This window comes from Kwoniella newhampshirensis, chromosome 1 (genome assembly GCF_039105145.1).
Source record: "Kwoniella newhampshirensis strain CBS 13917 chromosome 1, whole genome shotgun sequence".
Classification (NCBI taxonomy): Eukaryota; Fungi; Basidiomycota; class Tremellomycetes; order Tremellales; family Cryptococcaceae; genus Kwoniella; species Kwoniella newhampshirensis.
Window position 1 is genome coordinate 1,469,084 of NC_089955.1, and position 22,127 is coordinate 1,491,210.

The window sequence follows — 22,127 nt, forward strand, 5'->3', positions numbered from 1 at the left end:
CTGTGAAGAATCATGCATATATGTGACCTTTGGTCACGGAAGGACGGGTTGGTCATACCGCCGAGGGCATATGTAATTGACGCAAGATCACCCCTCCTTCTTTCAAGATGACAGCGGAAGCTTCGTCCATACTATAACTCTGATTGTAGACGACCTCGCGAACCCCACATTGAACGATCTTGACGGAACAACGGAGACATGGACAGCTGTGTGTGTGTGTGCGTAAGTGTCAGCGAGATGGAATACTCAAGTAATAAGAACAGCAGGAAAGGCAGGGAGGGGACAGGAAGGCGGCTCCTGGGGAGAAGGGGGGTAAACACCTGATAAGGAGAAGCACAACTCACGTGTTGCAGTAGATCACACTGTCGTCGCCTATTCTTTCTCTCCCCGCTTCGAGAAGAGCGTTTTCTTCCGCATGCAAACAGAGACATTCGTCCACTGAAATGCGAGCAGGAACGTGAGCATTCCTTCTTCTCACTCATGGGCCTTCTCCTGCATCCGAGAATTATGGTCAACAGGCAAATCAACTCACAGGCCTCGCCACCCCTTGCAGACCCATTACACCGCCTACATCCGCCTTGATTACAGTTTCTCGTACCGCGAGGCGTACCGTTGTATCCCGTTGATAGGATCCGTTTCGATCTGACGAGGAGGGCGCCTACTCTGCGCTTCATACAATTTGATCGATGTGAAGCGAGAGATGCGAGGGTCTGTGGGACGTGAGAGAAAACAAGCTCAGCAAATGGTCCGTCTGAAGTCACAACATTGGGTTTCCGTTCCCACGAATTTGACAACTTTTGGTCGTGAATCAAATTGAAGGAGATGATAGGGTTCGGGGTTGGTCCACCAAATTGACACCCAACTCACCATGAAATAAGTATCCCAACCAGGTCTCAACCGCTCTTCATCCAGTAAATCCAATCGATCTAGATACCAATGCAACGCCGACACGTCGGGGAAATTGTTACAGATCGAAATATGCGCAAGAGATAACGTCCGCCTGAAATCTGTTTGGGGATGATGGGACAAGGTGGTCGGGGCACCGATTGAGCCGAGGGATGATGAGGAGGTGGTGATGGTGGAGGGGAGGGAGCCGTTGAGGAGTGTGTCGTGGTTGTCGACGAATTCTTCCAGGGTCATGGTGTGGCCTTCTCGGGCTGATAATCTAACAGATCAAAAGACTCGTTAAGCCAGTGCAAACATGTCCGGCACATTCTGCACATAGACTGGTCATCCTCGTTCCGGAAGACGAAAACAGCTTGGCCATCATGGCCATAACTCGACGATGGATGTCCAAATCGTTTTTTAAGTGCCAAGTCTCTCCCACTCACCTCGCTTTCTCCCTTTCGTATCTCACTCGTAGCGGTCCGTCCACACTGACCAACAAGAAGAACGGTCGTTTCATGAACGGTTCGATATCCTCGTAACTCCTCAAATCAGTAGTCACATTATGCGCGAGCCAGTTTCGCGTGACATAGTCCAACATCGATGCTGAGCCTGGGAAAGTAAGCGATGATGAAGATGATGATGATGATGATGCAGACGCAGACGCAGACGCAGAGGATGCTGGGCTGATCGAAGGCTTTAAATCAATGGTGAATTAGCTCGAACAAGTGACCGACTGCTTAGGAGACGACTTACAGACTCGAGAGGAGGAGTCGAGCTTGAACAAGTCACCTTGAGTTCGTTGATGGGCACGTCAAGCTCTGCGCCATTCTGTACCAGAGCACAGCTACCGTCAGCCTCATCACCCCAGATACATACCTCCCCATCTGGGAGAAGCAGCGAGCTGGAGAAGCATGTGTCTTTATCGGAGGTACCTGCACTTACCAGCTTGGAACCATCTTGGATTCCGGCAGGTTGGTCCAGCCCAATTCTCTTGAAACCATATTTCTTATCGAGGTATTCCAAGATCGTGTTCTTGCCCGAAGAAGGCGTACCGATGATAGCTATCAGCATTGTGGTCGACGGTGGTACTTGACAAGCAAAGCAGGATGTATGACAACGCCGAGAGCTCTCAGAATTCAGAACTGCAATGTTGGGCTTGGAACATGAGCGATGCTGGATTGATTTTTGGCCTTGCTTCGACTTCTGGACGCGTCGCATTCGAGGAATTCAACCTCCACTTTCAACGGTCCAGTTGTCATGTCGTAAAAGCACGACTCTAAAGGTCCACCGAATGCATACATGGATTTATCACATCGAGGTCTCGCATTCATGTAGATTGTATGGATACATGGTATGAAACGTCGTGAAGAGAGAGAAGTCAATTAAAGTCTGTATCTCTCAGAGATGCAAGATGCGAACGTTACAGCCGCTTTCACACATCATGACGGGGTTCGCATGAGACAGTGCTCAGGCTGAAGAACTCAAAGTCAGCTCAGCATCTCCCATCTTTCCTCCCAGATCGAGAGGTGCTTTGGAGCAGGAATCTGCTGCTGGTCTACATACACGATAGACAGGGGCATCAACGACAGAAAGAAATTGTATCTTGTACTTGTTATTGGATTCCCGGGCATCGGGTGGTGGGCAGACAGGTACGCTGACGGAGGACACTCCGGGAAGGGTAACATCGATTGGTCTATACGAACCGCCGCCAGGCCTGCTGATATCACGATTGTATACTTGGTACCAGGGCTCCAGGTCGAGGTCTGAGGGATAAGGGGGATCACCCATGTCGATCGTCTCCTGTCAAACAGTCACTCGCAAGGGATCGCTGTTCGGGTCATCTTCCATTACGCCATGGGCTTTCACAGTCGCACCAGCACTTTGGAACGCCTTCTTGTACTGCGCACATTCAGATGCGATAGGGGAGAAGACGATCAGCAGGCATGACTAGTTTCTCTTTTTCTCAAGGGGCACTGTTCGAATACCGTCGATTTACCGCATTCGTCAACATGCCCGAGCTGGCATGCAGTGCAGTCATCAGTTGCGGACAGTGTGCGTGATCAGTTTGAGATCCATCAATCAGGCTTTCACTGCACGATGGCGTGGTAGCGATACCCTACAGATGCCTACTTGATGCGCACCACAGCCATGCCTTGCAGCCAACGAGCATGTATGCTGAACTGAATATCGGTCATGCATCTCATTTGGGTCCATCGGACTTGGGCGGCGAAATCTCCGAGGCGGAAGGAAGTGGTTGTGAAGCGAGGATTGCAAGCGATTCGCGGACTTCTGACTGGCTCCGAGAAAACAACGGTGAAATGACATAGGTTGTCATTTTAACCTCTGAGTATACTGTCGTTGACATACTCGCATCTTCCTTTGCTTCAATTGTCATTGCTTGCTTGCTTGCTTGCTGTTCTCAACAACACTACATCATCCCCAGCACTCCCACCCACTCGCCATGCTCCGAACAACATCAAGAGCTCTCGCTTCCTCTTCTTCCTCTGCTCTGAGGAGATCCGGAGCGAGGACTCTCACCGTCGCAAGGGATGTTGTCAGACCTCAACAATTGTGAGCTCGTCCTTTCAGCTGACATTTGGATCAGAGAGCTCTGTGCCGAACGACACGATCAGCTCTTAATCGACTGGTTCGACAAAGACTCATGCATATACCCTCACTTTGCAGGTCCCGACTCGCCCTCAAGCCTCAATCCACAATCATCTTCCGTTCCGCTTTCCACTCTTCCTCTCTTCTCCTTGGTGAGCTGCTCTTCATCTGACATTTCTCGATGACTCCAGCTGACACTCTATCAGCTGAAACCGTCAAGGTCCCCCAGATGGTGTGTATATCAATAGGGCAATATGCGGCTGGCATTTATTGCCCATATTCTGACTTTCTGCTTTCTAGGCCGAATCCATCACAGAAGGTACCTTAAAACAATGGAACAAGGCTGTTGGAGATTTCGTCAAGCAGGACGAGGAGATTGCTACTATTGAGACTGACAAGGTGAAGTTTGACATTCCTCTTCAACGAGAAAATCGTATCGAGTAATGCTGCTTCTGCTGACGTATCCCTGTCCCGTAGATCGACGTATCCGTAAACGCCCCCATGTCTGGAACCATCACTGAACTTCTCGCCGAGGAAGACTCGACTGTCGCAGTCGGTCAAGATCTCCTCAAGATCGAGCCAGGAGAGGGAGGCGGTGGTGCTGCCGAGGCTGAGAAATCACAACCTTCGGGCGCAGCCAAGTCCGAGGCCAAGGACGCAGACCAAGGGAACAAGGAGGATCCCGCTCCTGAATCTCACAAGGAGAAAGATGCTGGGGAGAACGTCCAGAAGAAGCAGGAGGAGAGCGCGGTGGGTATGGACAAAAGCTCATCGGAGAAGCCTGCACCTAGAAAAGAGGAGTCTGCTCCTCCTGCTCCAGCACCCAAAAAAGAGGAGAAGCCCGCCAAGAAGGAGGAGGCACCTAAGGAGAAGGTCGCTGGAAGTAGGAATGAGACCCGGGTGAGTGGAGGTATGGCTTCACGTGCCTGTCTATTATAGTAAGCTGACACCCGCGCGCTCTGTCGTACAGGTCAAGATGTCTCGAATGCGTCAAACCATTGCCCAACGACTCAAGGCTTCTCAGAACGCCGCAGCTTCTCTCACCACCTTCAACGAAATTGACATGTCGTCTCTCATGGACTTCCGAAAACTCTACAAGGACGGCATCCTCAAGAACGAGGGTGTCAAGCTCGGTTTCATGTCTGCTTTCGCTCGAGCCTCATGTCTCGCTTTGAGGGAGATCCCAGCTGCCAATGCATCTATCGAGGGCGACTCCATCGTCTACAGAGATTACGTTGATCTGTCGGTTGCAGTCGCCACGCCCAAGGGTTTGGTGACTCCTGTTGTGAGAAACGCGGAAGGTATGGGTTTGGTAGAGATCGAGAAGGCCATCGCGGATTTGGGTAAGAAGGTGAGTGCCTGAAGTCCCTTTGTGTAGCGACCGGCAACGGCGTTGGTTGATGCAGTTCTTTTCCTCATCAGGCTCGAGACAACAAGCTTGGTATCGAGGACATGTCTGGCGGCACATTCACCATCTCCAACGGTGGTGTCTTCGGCTCTCTCTACGGAACCCCTATGTGAGTCCTATCATGACTGTGTGACGCCGGCAGCAAGGTCACGTTATTGACATGACGGCAGCATCAACCTCCCCCAAGCCGCTGTTCTCGGTATGCACTCCATCAAAGAGAAGCCTGTTGTTCTTGATGGACAAATCGTCATCCGACCTATCATGGTCGTTGCTCTCACTTACGACCACCGACTGCTCGACGGTAGAGAAGCCGTCACATTCCTCGGTGAGTTGTCCTGTCAATGTTTCGTCAAGCATCATATTCTGATTCGTATCGATTACAGTCCGAATCAAGGAGTACATTGAAGACTCAAGAAGGATGTTGCTCCCTTCCCCTGTGTAGATGCATAAGGTACGACGAGCATGAGACATTGGAGGAATGGCCCAGGGGTGAAGCACTACCAAACATGATCTCTAGTTCCGATGCAACGTTCCTGTTTCATATCGCGTCTCGGAGCAATTGTATTCGTCCCAGATTTGACGCCGGGGGAGAAGCCACCGGGGCAAGATGCAAAAGCAAGGAAGGGATGATCAACGGGGACTAGAGCGGGGCGAGTGACTACTGTGCATCTTTTCTGATGGCGTGGTGAAGTGCAGGCACAGACATACAGTATGAGAGACGGAGAAGAGAAGCTGCGCGTAAAGGAAACATACGAGGGAAAGCTTAAAAGAGAGAGAAAATAATCAAATGAAAACAAGCGCAAGTGACGTCAGGGACAGAGTCTAAGCTTTCATCTGCCCTTCTTTGTTGTTGTGGAATGAGGGGGAGGGGGGGGGGGGATTTCAGATTGTGAACACAACCGTAATGATTGCTTATCATTTCACTTTTTGGTCTCATCTCTTCTGCCTTGATCTCGTTGCAGCGAAAACTGGTGTGAGATAGGAAGGACTGTGTCGTTTCTCAACGTTTGCTTGGGTTCAAAGGACAATCTTGTATCGTCTCGGAAGGGATTTCGGAATAGAGGGATAGAAGGATACAGGTACAGTATAATCAATTGCATCAGAGGAGGTCAGAGGCAACAATGTCGTGAGTAGAGCGCAACGCGTTCACTCAGCTAGCAACAACCTGCGTTTCCTGATTTGCCCAGGATGGATGCTGATCACCCTCTCCGGCTACTGATAGGAATACCAATGCCGATGCTATCTCCGCCTCGACATCGTCGTTCGTCACCTCCCTAGCTCTCAACATGGCTATTGCGGGAGGCGAAGCGGTCGCTTTTGTGATTTTCAGGAGATATATCAAAGCTATGTGAGTGGCTGGGTTCGTCATGTTGTGGAATGGTGCGGTGGAAATCTAGCATGCAGGACAGCAAGCTGAGGGGGAAAAGAGGAAGATGAAAGCAGCAGAGACGTAGATGGTTGACGACAGGTGCTGCATTGTCGAGACACTTGGGGTGGTGACGCCCAGCCGAGTACTGTCGGATCAGTTTCGCTAACCAATTGGCAACTTATCCCATCGCAGCTACGAGCCTAGAACATATATCCCTCCGAAAGATGTGCAGGCACCAGTACTGGGCAGGAACCTATTCATGCCTCTATACAAGATCATCATGGGTGAGCAGGGCCGCGTGTGGAGACGGGGGTTAAGATACAACGCTGATCACCTGTCACTGTGTTATTCTTTTTTTTTTCTTTTCCCCTGTCAAATCTCCGACTGGATACTCAATCACTCAACATCGTTCTTCTCGTCCACTTCCCTCGCTATGATCCTTTGCTTCTGACACCTGATCGCCAAACCCCACTCGCCCCTTTAGCCAATCCGGAGGAAATACTGCATAAGAACGGCGTGGATCCATACGTTTTTGTCCGATTTCAGATCATGATGGCGAAAGCCATGATCCCCATCTGGTTCCTCTCATGGCTCATTCTCCTTCCCACCGACGCTGCGCACTCATCCGTGAATGGAAAGTCAGGCTTGGACAAGTTCACGTTTGGAAACGTCGCAAAGAATAGACAGTCGAGGTACTGGGCTCATTTGGTTCTCGATTATGTCTTTATCTGTGAGTTCAGGTTTGTCAGTGCAATCGCGGACTAGTAGCGCTATCATTTCGAGCGGGGTCTTGGATGAGATCTGCTAGTGCGATGAGATCATCATGAAGGAAGGCTTGTCGAAAGGGGGAGGGGCGGGCTGGAGCCATGCTGACCTTCTTCTTAGTCTGGATCCTCTGGTTGATGTGGGGCGAAATGCAACACTGGCTTGTCGTCCGACAAAAACACCTCATCAACCCAAGCCACTCGAAGCTCGCGCAAGCGAACACTGTGCTGGTCACCGGTATACCGAAACATTACCTAGATGAGGACAAGCTCGAACAATTGTTCTCATACTTGCCAGGAGGCGTTAAGCGGATCTGGCTGAATAGGTGAGCCCCATTGCGATTGACGCAAGAATCATCCTTGACACGTCAACGCTTCCGCAGAAATCTGAAGGAGATGCCAGACCTCTACGACCGTCGAGTCAAGGCTACCAAGAAGCTCGAAACCGCCCAAGTTGACCTGATCAAATTTGCCAGAAAGTATAAGCTTTCACGAGAACAAAAGGTCGAAAAACTGGAGAGGAAGAAGAAGCCTGTGCCTGAGGCGTTGAAGAGTCCAATCAACGCCCAACTTCTCACCCCTCCAAACCGTAACAACGATGGACAAGTCCCTGAACCGGAAGCTGTGCCCAACGCCGGGTCCGCAGATGTTGCCGAGAATGGAGAGATGTCGCAACCGGTCTTCGCTTCTCCTAGCGAATTGGGCCGTGCCGACCAATTGGTCCCGCGCAACAAACGTCCTACCATCCGGCTGAAGCCCAGATGGGCTCCGTTCGGTCTCGGCTTCCTTGGAATCGGCGAGAAGGTGGATGCGATCGACTGGGCCAGGAAAGAGATTGTTTACTGCAGCGCTGAATTGGAGAAGTCCAGAGACCGATTGATGAGAGACGTGCAAAGTCCTGGAACCAGCGAGGACCACTATCCACCTCTGAACTCTGCTTTCATCCACTTCAATCAGCAAATTGCTGCCCACATGGCTGCGCAGTGTTTGACGCACAATCAACCGTGAGTCGAATGACATGTTGTCTTCAGAACTGTAAGAATTGACAAGCTGATCGTTTTGGCATTGATAGCTATACTATGGCCGCCAGGTATACTGAGCAATCACCCGACAATGTCATTTGGAGAAACCTCGGTCTAAATCCATATGAGCAGAAAGTCAGACAAGCGATATCATATGCTGCCACTGTTGGATTGATTGTTTTGTGGGCTACTCCCGGTGAGTCACTACCATCGAGCTACTTTTGGGGTTGTCATTGCTTATGCAAGCTACACAACCTGCGTAGTTGCATTCATCGGTGCTCTGTCGAACATCACGACGCTCACCCAAACCTACCACTGGCTGAACTGGTTGGACTGGCTCAATGGGCCTGGATTCGGACGCAAACTGTTGTCCGGTCTTGTCAGTGGTGTTCTGCCGCCAGTATTGCTATCCCTCCTCATGATGTTGCTGCCATTCGTCCTTCGGCGTGAGTCAACTCCGCCTTGCCATTTGATTCATCAGCACTCATAGAAGACCATCTGTTCTTGCAGAACTTGCCTCCTTTGAGGGTACTCCAAGCAAGAACGGTGTAGAGCTAAGTCTTATGACACGTTACTTCATCTTCCTTGTTATAGTACGTGTCTTTGGCTATCCCAATCACGGCCCGTGAACACTGACGTAATGTTCGAATAGCACACCTTCCTGCTTGTCACTCTTGCTTCGGGTTTGATCGCCTCTGCCCAACAATTCGTGAATAATCCGGGCTCGATTGCTACTACCCTAGCTTCCCAACTCCCGACGGCTTCCACGTTCTTCATCACATTGGTTCTGACCCAGTTCACGGGTACTATGGGTAATCTGCTGAGGATTACTACCCTTGTTATCTACTACATCAAGGTCATTTTACTTGGTGGATCGCCGTGAGTACCGATCAGTCTGGTAGCTAAACGTTCGATTCTGATACAACGGTGGTCTGCAGACGATCGGTATACAACTCAAGGTATCAGTTGTCGACTGTTAGCTGGGGTACGACGTTCCCCAGTGTCACCGTGTATGCGGTAATCAGTGAGTCCGAGTCAGACTCTCAATATAATTCTGAGACGTCGCTGACTTCGATATAGTGATTGCGTACTGTGTGATATCACCCATTATCAATGGTTTCGGGGCGTGCTTCTTTCTGTTCTCTGGTCTGGTGTACAAGTACCTCTTCATCTGGGTCATTGATCAGCCCCCGTCCACCGACACTGGTGGTCTATTCTTCCCCAAGGCGATCACTCACGTGTTTGTGGGTATATACATTCAGGAGGTTTGCTTGGCAGCATTGTTCTTCCTGGCTAGAAACGATGATCAGAAGGCGTCAGCGGTACCGCAAGGTGCTTTGATGGTTGTCCTCATTGTCTGTACTGTGAGTGATGCGGTGAGGACATGACGAGACGCTGTCCGAAGGACCAATAGCTTATTGTGTAATTCGCGACCATAGGCGGCATTTCAGTACATCTTGCAGGTGTCTTATGGTCCCTTGATCGATTCGCTTCCTCTCTCATTGGCTCATTTGAGTTACGGCATGCCAAAGGAGGCGAATCACGAAGGGAGCATCATCGGCGAGGACTATGCAGATGGTTACCAAGGGAACAACTCCAAGGAGCGTCTGACAGGAGGTACAGAACGGTATAACAGTCGAGATGAGTTGTCGCCCGCTTCTTCCAATAGCGATGAGTCTCGAATGAGACGAGAAAAGGGCGAAAACATCGAGATGGGAGGTCTGGGTGAGAAGCGGGAAACGATGGTGGAAATAGACTCTACAACGCAGAGAGACTTTGCATATGCCTCGAATGGGGTTGGAGGCGGTGCAAACGGCCAAAGTGGATACATGAAGCAGGAAGGAACGATCAGTTCTCCAACGGTACCAGGACCACCAAGATCTCGACCGCTCTCGTTACGGTCCAACCCGTCTGCGGCAGAAGCGGGGTCGACCAATATGGAAGAAACGCAGTATTTCGCTCAACCCGGTGGTCCGGGGGTCATCTCGAGACGAGAGATAGATGATGGGAATGACTCGCACGCTTTCTTCCACCCGGCGACGAAGGAACCTCAGAGGATTATCTGGTTGATGAACGATGATCTGGGGCTATGTGATGCGGAAATGGAGGTGAATGAGAAAGAGGGGGTGAAGACGAGTGCTAAGGGGGCGTGGTTGAATGAGGAGGTGAGTGCGGTCGTCTCTTGGTGGAACCATAGCATCACGAGTCACAAGAGGGCATACATGACTCTTGGACGATTGCGGGGGGGTTCATCCAGAGTTTCGAAGCTTACAGATCAAAGCTGATTGCTGTACTTCTCTATCATAGGGCAAGGTGCAAATCTCGGGTCCACCTCCGGACGATTTGTAACGAAAGAGAGAGAATCAGATTGGTATGGAAGATTTAAACGACTAGGACCTGTCTGGAGACCCGAGGGAATTGACGAACGACGGGATATACACGACTATGCATAATATTGTGACACGACATCGTCAAAAGACTGTGGCAGACGAGGAAAGTTCCGTCGTTGACATTGACCTCATCCTTTGCGATTCAGCTGAGATTTTGCTCGTCCGGCGATCGTTGACGTCGATCAATAAGGGGAAGGGGGGAAGGTAATTCGACCTTCACACATGGATAAACTTGATGTACGTCAGAGTAAGACCACGACAATACATCGACGAGTGGATGAGGTCGACATGGACGATTCGAGGCGCCCCCTTCTGTTGATATTGAACTTCAAACATTTTAATCAGTAACTCTATCGCGGTTTGCGGACATGTTCAGTACGGACCCATCAGACTCTACTCAAATCCAACCTCCCTCGAGCTCTACCACTTCGTCCACGACATTTCTCTCGTCACATCGACTGGCGAGGAGTTCCGAGATACACAGAAGGCATCGACCTACCTCCGCCCGTAGTCGCAGGTAGGCCCAATCGATGGGTGTTCGACCGCTACACAATGCAGAAAGACCGAAGAGGACCGATTCGAGCGTCCTTTCAATGGCTTCACCTCGTTTTCACCAGCAGGATCGTTCCTTCCCTGTCGTACGCGAAGGTTCCAAAGACATCGACCGTCGTCGGAATCTATGGGGCGCGCGATGAAGAGATACCGAGGAAAGCGATCAGTCTGTTGGACCCGCACGAGACTGCAAGTGTCGAGCGAAACTACAGGACGACGGAGAATTATATTGTATCGTGGGCCCGGGCCCAAATCCCGCAATGACGAAGGCGAGAAACACACAGGTAAAGTTCAAGTCGGCACCCTCAGCTGGACCCATGCAAGGCATGCGGGGAGACGTTTCATGGGGTGATTCAGATCTCTGGACTCTCAGTGGCTGAGGATTAGGCGAGTTGGGAACAGCATCGATGTGGATCATGAGTCTTGAGATCGAGCTGTAAGGACGTCTATCACGATGGGCGATATCTGGCAGCAAGAAATATGCACATACATACATCGGGAAACATGACTATGAGATCCCATCACTGCAACATCCAAAGTATACAGGTCATAATCCACAGCGCCTTATGGGGGCTTCGAGCCGTTGGTGATGTGCGGCGATCGCCGAGTCTGTTTCGTCAAGATAAAGAATCTGGTCTCAGAGCATCCTTTCACCTCGACGATTCTATTCTATCCACGAACTGCCGCTCAGCGATGCTCGAACGGTCGACCATTGCGGTGTCATCAATGAGAAACTCGGCAGCTTGAGGACGACTATCGCTTATCGGACGTGGCACAGGTACGAGATGGGCTCCTGGCCGTCCAAGATCGACGTGAGTTGTCGTGACTGGGGCTGCATTTTGAACTCTCATTGACATATGACATACGATTCAATGACTAGGAGGAGCAACGGCACACCAGTGATCGTGGTGTGGTAAAGGATGGAGAATGCTCAGGCGGTGCTCCCATCATGATTGCAAGAAACCCCTCGCCAAACAGCATCAAGCGGGTCCTCCCTCGTAGGAAGTCCAGCAAGGCTTCTCAGACATACATAGATCCTATCAATCCCTGCCAAGGACTGCCTTTCCTCCCTGCTGAGATATGGCGACATATCTTCTCTTTCGTCAAACAACCTTTGCCAACTCCTCGTGTGGACAGTAGCTGGTCCCAATTACATCAACACGATCTCTCCACATTAGCCCGAGTCTGCAGAGTGAGTGGAAGCCTGGCCACCCCCCCACCTCCTCAGTCTGTTGTTCATGTATGACCGGCTGACATGGTCTGAAATAGCACTTCAACAACCTTGTAATCCCTATGCTGTATGAAGAACCCATCGTCAACAATCCCTTCCGCTTCCTGCGCTACCTCAACGAAACCGACTCGACCATCATCGCCTCCACCAGCAGCAAATCGAAAGGTAACACGATCAATCGGAAACTTACTAAACTCGAATGTATGCAATATGTCAAACGCTTGCACCTGGTCTACGCTTGGGAAGGCCGTGCTGCGTACGCTACATCGACTGGGAACGGCGGAGAACGCGGACGAGAAGTACCGAACCCGGATGGAGATCTACGATCCGAAGGGATCTTACCGAATCTCGTGACGGACGCAGCGAATGCTATTCAAGCTGCTCACATCCTTACAGGATACTACAAGCGATTCAACAAGCGAAAGATCAGAGGATTCATCGCTGCACAAGAAGATCCACCGATCATCTTACCTCATCTTGAAGCCATCACTGTTGGGAAATACGGCGATGGACAATGGGATGATAACATCGATCGAGTCCTGGCTCTCAGTAATGAGAATGGGAACGGGGGAAACCCGACAGGAACACCTTCATTGGGCATTATCAGACAATGGCTTCAGCATCCGAGAAGCTTTGTCGGACAGCTGAACAATCTCGCTTCTCGACCGAAATACATCTGTCAGAGAGGGATTTCGGGACCTTTCAATATTGGAAGGAATAGCGAAAAGGCAGTACAGGGTGTAGATTACAAGGATCTTTGGGTATACGAGTTGGATCGTCCACCATTAATCAACGTAAATCATCTGGATGGCGGTGGCGGAGGTGGCGGCGATGGCGGCGGTGATGGTCGTGGTGGTCGTGTAGGACGAACGTCGATATCGTCGAAACCGCCTATTCTGAGAGGATGTGTCAATCGAGTTGTCTTTTCGGAAGATGTGGTGGAGGTATATCGGAACGATCAAGTTCTACATTACGCATTCTACATCCGACTGAGAGAACATTTGCGACGCTGTTTTCACCTTGACACAAACACAGAACTCAACAACCACAACAAGAAGAAGAGAACGAAGACGATCATAGAGCTTTATATTGGGATCGAGGTACCTTTATTGAGGAGGATTTTGAGGAAGTACACGGAAGAACGTCGACTTCCGGTGGAGATATTGAAGGTGGTAGAGAGCGATGAAAGCGAGGATAGGGATATCAAGACGGCAATGGAGAGGTGGATCGTGCATCACGACAAGAAGAGCGTGCTGGAAGATGAAGAACATTGTAAGGAGGTAGGGTTGGAAGTCAGGTTCCGGATGGTCGAGAACATGGACAGGTGTCCTGCGTGTGGTCTACATGGGTGGAAGTAAAAACGGCTCATGCGGGTGCTCTTCACCGATTAGACAGAGCTGGACTCGTTGGTAGAATGGTTGTACATCTCCCCTAGTTGTCACTCGTATGCTATAATGGTGCCTTCCTCCGCGGACCTCGGCTACCTGAGGAGCGGCGGTGTCCGATCACGCTCAGCTATGATATCAAGACAGTGTGATCAACGACCAAAAGACATCACAAAGTGAACATCTTTTCGTGAAGTTCCGGTATGTATCACAATGGAAATGGTGTCCGACCATCGCCAACGTGAAGCTCGTTCACGCCCTCTTCCGACAAAGCCGTAGAGGTCTCCATCACAAGATGAGAGCGAAGACATCCAAGCTGAGAGTCGGTCAATTAACTCCTCATCTTAATACTGCAGTTCTGCAGAGGAAGCGCTAATCCTGATGATCAGCAAGCAGGCAGTATACGATGTGATGACAGCATTCACAATGGACCCGACCTCCCTGTAGAATTATGGCTTCAAGTCATCTCGCATCTCACCGATCCCGTCCCTCATCCTATGAGCCGACAGGACGTGAAGGTTCCAAGTCAGTAGGACCGGCTAAATGTCTTGAAAGTGAACAAGGTAAGTATATCAGTCGTGCTTCGGTTGTCCTATTGGGCGATTCATACTCGCAACGATGACGCAGTTCATGTATCGCTGGGTCGCTCAAAACTCTACGCTGAACCTGTGGTTGATGGCGTCTACCTCTTCTTTCGAGACATCAACCGACCGACCAGCCAGGTCTAGCGGCCGAAAATCCAGTACCCTACCAAACGCAACTGTCCCAGATACGTCAAACGGCTCATTCTCGTCTATCCGACCTTACTTATCGTGATGACACTGCGTATCGTTTCAATCTTGGCGAAACCCAGAATGGATTGAATGAGAATCTCCCTGTTCCTCGACACTATTGGCACACGATCACTTGCATCCTCACCGATTTCGTGAATACCGTCTACGCTTCTCGACTCTTGCACGAAGGTCATTGTCGTCTTGACACGGAACATCGAATCTATCTGGACTTGTATGTCGGTATATTCCGATCTTATCTTCGAAGCCGTCTTGCAAGGTACGACCCTGTCGCACATCAGTATGCCCCTAACCTTCCTGAGCGGTCTGGCAGGTAATGAGAAAGCATTAGAAGAAGCGACAAAGTATGGGTCCAGTCTGAAGACTATCTCAATCAGCTTGGTACCAGAATGAATTTTGAGAGAATGGACCTGGATGTGAAGGTCAGATTGCTGGAGGATGCGGGAACATGTCCGGCGAGTGCTTTGGGATCCAGTGTTTGTCCAAGACTATGAGGCGGAACATCTATAAGTTACAGTAGAATACAAGTCCAGAAATCCGAGTCAAAGTCAAGGATAGGGTACCGCACACAAGCACTGCCCATCCTTTCATGAATTGTACTTCACTAAACAACCAAGTAGTCCTTCCTTTCTCTGTGCTGCCTTGGCTTGGCCATCCTTTCAGCATCGACCAGTGACTCTAAGAGGTAGACACCCATCAAACTCATTCAAACACTCATCCCTCACATGTCAAGATCTTTCATCGCCTCCTGCAAAAGTGTTCGCCAGTAAATACAAGCGGCAAGACCGATCAGCAAGATGCGATTTCAGTCGATTTTCTCGAAAATGCAACATGGACGACGGTGACACCAGAACATAACGCTCATCGATGCCGCCTTTCTCACATTCTTTGGCGCCTTACCACGCCTCAGTCCTTCACAACCTCCCAATCCGCGCCATCAATGACACAGATACCACGGCGACAGGAATATCACGACCGGCTCATACTGGGGGACTATCAGCTTCGGACCTGATTGAAGAGGCTGAAGAACACTGGAATGTCTCTGCTCGATCCATCCTTGCGGCGTGGGCTGCCACGGCGGTCGGTTCTGTGAGTCTCTAATTCGACTATTCTACATTTCATTCCAGCTCGTATCGTCCTTTTTATCTTTGATCATGATGATGACACAGCCGTGCTCATGGTTATGCTCGATACTCTCTTCTAACCGCTACTACATCGCGCAGATCCTCATCGTTCTCCTTTACTCACTCGTCCGGAACCGACTCAAGTTGATATACTTGCCCCGACTGAAGATGCTCAAACCATCTCTCACACCCGCCGAAAAGGAGAAAGCGAAAGCTTTGATGGCTGAGCTTACAAAAGAGGAATATGGGAGGATACGGAAATCAGAGGAAGAGCGGAACAGAGGGAGGGTGACGTTTTTCCCTGAACAGGGGAATGGTTCGGGAGTATGGATGGCGAGAGTTCCCAATGTGAGTGTGGTCAATATCACAGATTGGTCGAACCAATGCTCTCTGTGATCTAGCAGATCTCGCTGGATGCCATTCATCGAAGTTGTGTCCATAACGGACGGGTATCTTGTTGCTGACTGATAAATAATCCGGACTGTCAAGACTGACGTGTGGCTTTACAGAATCCCCCGGGATTTGGAGGATGGCTCAGACCCGCTTGGGACGATACCACGCTGGAGTTACGTTCACTTATACGATGGTCCTTTCGTGGTGGCAAAGGGGATTATCATGGGGAGGCTGGTGTGCAGAACGCTTCTGAGGAAGGTTTGAAGAGTGATAAGCCGGAGGTCAAGGACAAGCCAAAAACTTTGTTTGAGCAGGACTTGCAGTGAGCGCCTATACAGGCTGGGGGGTACAATGTTACTCACAGCGTATGAGTAATGTGCTGATCTGATGGTCATATTGACCCTCTGTCTCAGGTTGCTTTGGGCTTTAGGTGCGTGCTGGGCGTATCTCCCGACCACGAACCATTTCAACTATCACCCTAACCGTGTGCTGACAGTCCCGAGCGCAGGTCTCGACGCCACGATTTATCTCCTCTTCCTCCGACTCCTGAAGTACCTCTTCTCTTCGATATCCTTTCTTGCCATACTCCTTGCAATCGCCAATTACTACATCAACACCCAAACGTCTTTCGGTGGAACGAGCGCATTGACGCCCGGTACAGATGCGAGCTGTGACAACTCCGCCGCCCTCTCCGAGGGTTCTGGTGGTGGTAGTGGGAGTGGTAATGTCACGTCAAGCACTTCCATCATTTCGAACCCGCAACTATTGACAGCTGCAAACGTTACGAGTAATGGCTTGATTGTCCACATTGCGTTCGAATTGATGGTGACCCTTCTTGTGATTGTTTTCGGTGTGTGATCAAGTCCAACACTTTTGCCTTGAATGAGGAAAGGTCTCTGATTGAATCTCATTGGCAGTGGCAAGGAGCTCGGGGCATCATCTCAAGCTGGTTCAGGAATGGACGCATATGTGAGTGTACTGATTGTCTCAGGCTGTTAGACCACTGTGACGTGTACAGAGGTAAAACTGCCGCTACCTGCGGTATTGCCGAAATCGCACTATGGCTGATATTCAAGCTTTTCACAGGAACTACAACGAGGTATCTTTCAAGACACTGATGATAACCAATCTCGCTATACGCCCAAATCGCAATAAGGACATCAACACCGTAGCCGATGCCAAACGCGAGATCCGGGCCCTCGTCCTGGGTCCCGATAGAGACAAAATAGATTCGTCCGTATGGTTCGCCGTCCATAATATGAATCCCCTCCATGAGAAGATGGAGGAGTTCAAGAAGAAATCGTTCAACTGGGCGATAGACGCAGTGGCAATGGAGACGTTTTATGGGAATGGGAAAGGGGTGAGTTATGACGGCTGTAAAGGGAGATTGTGTGGTATGTCAAAGGTGAGTAAGATATTGATACGTAAGACTTTGCGTCCCTTCAGAACCTTGACTGACCAAGATGGGTCGGCAGTCCGCAGCAAGTCGAGTGTGAGTGTTTGGTACGAGTGGAGGAGACTCCTTCGACATTCGACACCTCGCCGAAACTTTACCGGGGCTGTCGGCTGCTGAGATCCCATTCTTTTAGCGAGGAAGCGCTCAAGGCGAAGAATGAAATCGAAGCGATGCAAGCCGACATCAAAAAAGGTCAAGTTGACGTACGGTATACCCCACTAAGAGGTACCATCACCTCTGGTACGTTCTTCCTGTCCTACATAGCGGTAGCATCCAGCAATTGCTGCAAATCGCCAACATAATGGCTCGGTGATGACTGACTTTACGATGCTGACCGATGTGGGTGGATAGCTTTCCTCACTGTGCCTACCGCCAAGAAAGCCAGAGATATACTGAAAAATAGCAAAGATGTCTTGAACGAGGCTGGTTATCATATCCAGAGAGTGAGTTGCATTTCAGGTGGCAGCCCTTTGTTGTCTATCACAAGACCCCCGTAGGCCGATGCTCACTCTGCTGATACGCCGGTGTGTAGGCTCCAAGATCGCATAACGTCGTAAGTTGTGATTGCCGGTAAATGCGATGACATTCTCATACTAAATCTGAGAATAGCTCTGGAAAAATCTCGAGATGGATGCGAAATCGCGGGCTTCACATGCTGCCATCGGCAAAGCAGTATTGGTTGTCATCTGCTTCATCAATACTATCCCCTTGATGATTGTGACGTTTTTGGCTAACCTCAACACAGTAAGTCAGCCATAGCCTCGGTGCACCATCTATACCGGTGCCACACGTCGCCTGATCCGCCATTTCGTTCTGAGAGCACTGGTTGCCACGATACGAATACGCTGGATTGTTAGCTGATCCATTCGTTCTACTTCACTAGGCAATCAGTCTTTGGTCACCGCTTGCCAACCTGGAACCTTCGTCCGATGCAGGCAAGGCCATCTTCACAGTGGCCGCAGGCATCTTGCCAGCCTCCATCTCTGCTCTCTTCTCATATCTCTTACCGTACATTATGAGACGTCTTGCGAGATGGTCTGGAGCTCTGACAAGAGGTCAGCTCGATCGATCGGTGATCAGGCAACTATTTGCGTTCTTGCTGGTAAGTCTTGTCCAGTGTGACATTCTCTGAGTCCTCAGCTGGTACGGGGGAGAACGACGAGCTGACGGGTTAGCTGATCTTCTAGTTTTCCAACTTCATCGTTTTCTCCCTCTTGGGCGTAGTATACGAGACATATCTCACCATCTCCGAGGATATAGGGAAGAAAAATTGGTCGACTATATACGCCAGTCTAGGCAATCTGCCAGCCAAAATAACAAGAGCATATATCACAGAGAGTCTCTATTGGCTATCTTGGTACCCGTGAGTTTTTCCTATTGCGATACGATAATACTTCGTATCAAACGGAGGGCATGATCACTCGTCACATATCGGAAGCTGATGTAATGTGTCTTGCGTTAGTATACGCTCCGTTGTAATGTGGTTACAACTTCTTCAATTACCCCGAGTCATAACGAAGGTGCCTGGATTGTTGACGTTCAAGACTCCTCATGATCTGGCGGAAGTAGTACAGCCTGAGAACTTTGAGGTGAGGGAAAGGCAAGGTCAACAGGCTCTTCAGCACTGACGATGTCTCACTGTCACCGTATCGTTGTATAGTTTGCCATCGAGTATTCCCATGTTGTGAGTCCTCAGTTAGTGGCAAAGGCGTAGTCGTATGGAGGGAGATCCGGCTTACACCCTGGTTGATCAGCTGTTTGCGATGGTAGTAGGGTAAGACTGTCCGGTAGTTGCTCAGCTGCGAGAGACATACTGAATGGGCCTGTCCTTCTGCTAGTCTCATGTACGCCCCGCTGGCTCCAGTCGTGGTGATCTGCGCCACTATCTACTTTTGGTCTGCCCACATCGTGGTGAGTCGAGTCGGTGGAGACTGCAAGGACGTCAGTCGAACTGACTGTCGCGAAAACTTTAGCATGCTAATCAACTTCGATATGTGGAAGACTGTAAGGAGACGGATGGGAAGTGCTGGGAGATCATCATAAACAGACTACTAGTGGCAACGGTGATGATGCAGTTGCTCATGTTTGTCAGTGAGTGATTCTCTGACACTTGCGTGCGCATCTCCTTGATCGAGTGGACATACTGACTGATCGCTCTATCCCTGGCGCCCTTGCTCAGCCGTCACCCTGAAGACCCGCTCAGCACCCATGGCTGTCGGCTCCGCGTTACCCATCCTCCTCCTGTTGCTATTCAAGATGTACCTTCGAAAACACTATCATCCCGACGGAGAGCTTTTCTCCCAGTATATAGACAAATACGAAGACGACGAGGGAGATCCTTTCACTGCTGCTGAAGCACCGGAGTACGAGCACGAGCTGTTGAGAGAGGACTGGATGCCAAAGGTCAAGACTGTCAAGAATGAGAAGCTTATGGCGGCTGCGGTGAGAAGGTTCCCTCATTTTGTTGATCTGTTGAAAGTCAGTCAGACAGGGGAAGGAGGGGTGGAAAGTAATGGGAGGAAGAAGAAGAGAAGGAAGGGGAGGAGAGCTAAGAGAGGCAGAGGGGGGGGGTCATTGAATGGTTAGCATTGATCGTCATGGGGTCTTGAGGTTGTTGTACGAGCTTGATATCAAAAAGCATGCAAGGTTGATGTGTTTAGACATAGTGATTGTTGAAGACCGCTTGTTCGATGTTCCGCCATGCCACAGTCCTGTGCCACGTTGCCACTCGTCACCCATCTGAACACCGACGGCCTGATCGCCAACGTATTGTTTCCTCTGATTTCCTTGTTCTTCCATTCATCCATCTCGCATCTGGTTCTTATCAAGTCTCCTCAGCATCGTACACCTTTCCCTCACACTCATCCAACGAGGTATACAACATGACAGCTGACGAGTCTGCTTCCTCCGGATCGGACATCAACATGTATGTCTTATCCCCATATCCTCTCGCTCATATCGTTCACTCGTTCTACATGACATCATCTCCGTCTTCTCTTCTTCCAACAACAACCGTCACTGTGTGATCGACTTATATAGCTGACGCTCACTGTCTTTTGTCTCACAGCACCGTCAAAGGTCCTTCGGAACTCAAATTAGCCTTGTCCATCTCGCCTGAGAAGAGTGTCGCCGAACTGAAAGAGCTTATCGCGTCGAAATCTGATGTGGAGAAAGATCGACAGAGGTTGATCTATTCAGGTGAGTGACGGAAGGCAAATGTCCTCCGTGTTGTCAGCCTCTTGAGGATCACCCCGTCATCCTATCCATTCCCTTTGTGCGCGCCTCTGTGATCTCATCGCCAGAGCCTTCTTTTACTATATCATATTTCAAGATCGTGGCTGACCTTTCCGGCCTCCCCTCAGGCAAAGTGCTCAAGGACGAAGATCCCATATCCAACTACAAGATCCAGAATGGCCACACCATCCACATGGTCAAAGGTGCTTCTAGAGGCGCCGCGGCTGCATCCTCCACGGCAACCAACACCGGCGGATCCAGCTCGACCAGCGCTGGTATCCCGAGATTACCTCAGATGGGTACCGGGCTGAATGTGGGTAGTAACCCGATCGACAATGTGGAGAACATTCATCATGTGAGTGTATAATCATTCAGTCCGCTGGCTGGTTCCAAAACGGACGCAACGAAGCTGATACGTGTTTGAAATGGCAATAGGGACTGGCTGGATTCAATCCGTTTGCGGGGATGCAAGGTATGGACAACCTGAATGATCCAAATGCCGTGTGTACTGCTGCTTTTGCGGAAAGGTAGAGTCACGTCGAAGCTGATTTACGTCCCGCAGATGGCAAACATGATGCAGAACCCAGAATTCCTCAGAAGCATGTCAGATCTCATGTCTCGACCGGAAGTGGTTGATCAGGTGAGCTCATGTCATCCGAGATCTCACTGCGCGGTCGCTGACGTATGAATGCGACGCTAGATCATCTCGTCCAATCCTCAGCTCGCTGCCATGGGCCCTCAAGTCCGACAAATGATGTCGTCTCCCTTTTTTCGTCAGATGATATCCAACCCCGAATCTTTGCGAATGGTGAGCTACGCAGACGATGCGCTGGCACGACCACAGCTGATGCCAGTCTTGCTACTGTAGATGATGCAGATGCAGAGTGCTATGGGCGGACAAGGTGGTATGGGAGGCATGGGAGGCATGGGAGGGCTCAACCCCTTTGGTGCTGCTCCTGGGGCAGCTGGCGATGCAGGAACAGCAGGAAGTCCACCTACAGATCCTTTCCCGAATCTCTTCGCACCCAATGCCGGAGCCACACCTTCAGCAGGTACTGCACCAGGTGCAGGCGCGACCCCCGCAAGTCCGCCCAACACCGCTCAACCTCCACCTAATCCCTTTGCCGCTCTTTTCGGCGGAGCAGGTGCAGGTGCCGGCGGACCTGGAGGAGCGGGAGCCAACCCATTCGGAGGTTTCGACCCAGCTACGCTCTTCGGAGCTGGAGGTCTGGGCGGAGGTCTGGGTGGAGGTGGTTGGGGTGCACCACCCCCTCCTGCAGATTCGAGACCCCCAGAGGAGATCTATGCGACACAATTGGGACAGTTGAACGGAATGGCGAGTTATATTCCCTTATCATCTGCTCAGTGGACGAATGTAGGGCTGATCGAGTTGTGTCGTGCTACTATAGGGTCTGTGGGATGCCGCGAAGAACATCAGAGCGTTGAGGAGGACCGGTGGGAATGTGGAAGCAGCAATCGAGTTGATCTTCTCTGGGCAGCTTGATCAGTAGTA

At 50.5% G+C, this 22,127-nt stretch overlaps 7 protein-coding genes across 7 annotated transcripts; 6 read left to right on the plus strand and 1 right to left on the minus strand.

Moving 5' to 3' along the window:
• Window positions 1-52: 52 nt before the first annotated feature.
• On the minus strand, window positions 53-1,959 carry IAR55_000538 (uncharacterized protein; the record flags this gene model as incomplete). Its single annotated transcript, XM_066943672.1, has 7 exons — window positions 53-206; window positions 345-438; window positions 533-710; window positions 868-1,165; window positions 1,332-1,582; window positions 1,642-1,716; window positions 1,831-1,959. The coding sequence occupies 7 exons, from the start codon at window positions 1,957-1,959 to the stop codon at window positions 53-55; spliced, it is 1,179 nt and encodes a 392-aa protein (XP_066806214.1).
• Window positions 1,960-3,349: 1,390 nt separating this feature from the next.
• Window positions 3,350-5,345, plus strand: IAR55_000539 (uncharacterized protein; the record flags this gene model as incomplete). The annotated part of the gene is made up of 9 exons (XM_066943673.1): window positions 3,350-3,459; window positions 3,574-3,647; window positions 3,702-3,727; window positions 3,796-3,894; window positions 3,973-4,395; window positions 4,466-4,846; window positions 4,918-5,012; window positions 5,074-5,228; window positions 5,287-5,345. The coding sequence occupies 9 exons, from the start codon at window positions 3,350-3,352 to the stop codon at window positions 5,343-5,345; spliced, it is 1,422 nt and encodes a 473-aa protein (XP_066806215.1).
• A 679-nt stretch (window positions 5,346-6,024) lies between these two features.
• IAR55_000540 (uncharacterized protein) lies at window positions 6,025-10,407 on the plus strand (the record flags this gene model as incomplete). Its single annotated transcript, XM_066943674.1, has 14 exons — window positions 6,025-6,029; window positions 6,126-6,251; window positions 6,465-6,556; window positions 6,757-7,002; window positions 7,158-7,362; window positions 7,420-8,040; window positions 8,109-8,254; window positions 8,322-8,504; window positions 8,569-8,651; window positions 8,711-8,937; window positions 8,997-9,082; window positions 9,139-9,422; window positions 9,498-10,223; window positions 10,366-10,407. 14 exons carry the CDS (start codon window positions 6,025-6,027, stop codon window positions 10,405-10,407), a joined length of 3,072 nt encoding a protein of 1,023 aa, XP_066806216.1.
• Window positions 10,408-11,785: 1,378 nt separating this feature from the next.
• On the plus strand, window positions 11,786-13,589 carry IAR55_000541 (uncharacterized protein; the record flags this gene model as incomplete). The annotated part of the gene is made up of 3 exons (XM_066943675.1): window positions 11,786-11,812; window positions 11,881-12,192; window positions 12,270-13,589. 3 exons carry the CDS (start codon window positions 11,786-11,788, stop codon window positions 13,587-13,589), a joined length of 1,659 nt encoding a protein of 552 aa, XP_066806217.1.
• Window positions 13,590-13,685: 96 nt separating this feature from the next.
• On the plus strand, window positions 13,686-14,344 carry IAR55_000542 (uncharacterized protein; the record flags this gene model as incomplete). Its single annotated transcript, XM_066943676.1, has 3 exons — window positions 13,686-13,792; window positions 13,981-14,141; window positions 14,244-14,344. 3 exons carry the CDS (start codon window positions 13,686-13,688, stop codon window positions 14,342-14,344), a joined length of 369 nt encoding a protein of 122 aa, XP_066806218.1.
• Window positions 14,345-15,274: 930 nt separating this feature from the next.
• Window positions 15,275-19,966, plus strand: IAR55_000543 (uncharacterized protein; the record flags this gene model as incomplete). Its single annotated transcript, XM_066943677.1, has 20 exons — window positions 15,275-15,496; window positions 15,631-15,879; window positions 16,041-16,246; window positions 16,338-16,354; window positions 16,433-16,774; window positions 16,842-16,893; window positions 17,011-17,329; window positions 17,400-17,416; window positions 17,514-17,620; window positions 17,732-17,823; window positions 17,913-17,933; window positions 17,990-18,124; window positions 18,264-18,482; window positions 18,568-18,743; window positions 18,843-18,969; window positions 19,041-19,064; window positions 19,135-19,154; window positions 19,219-19,291; window positions 19,354-19,471; window positions 19,560-19,966. 20 exons carry the CDS (start codon window positions 15,275-15,277, stop codon window positions 19,964-19,966), a joined length of 2,943 nt encoding a protein of 980 aa, XP_066806219.1.
• A 296-nt stretch (window positions 19,967-20,262) lies between these two features.
• IAR55_000544 (uncharacterized protein) lies at window positions 20,263-22,125 on the plus strand (the record flags this gene model as incomplete). The annotated part of the gene is made up of 8 exons (XM_066943678.1): window positions 20,263-20,306; window positions 20,448-20,578; window positions 20,743-20,969; window positions 21,050-21,115; window positions 21,177-21,254; window positions 21,315-21,422; window positions 21,483-21,950; window positions 22,024-22,125. 8 exons carry the CDS (start codon window positions 20,263-20,265, stop codon window positions 22,123-22,125), a joined length of 1,224 nt encoding a protein of 407 aa, XP_066806220.1.
• Window positions 22,126-22,127: the final 2 nt, after the last annotated feature.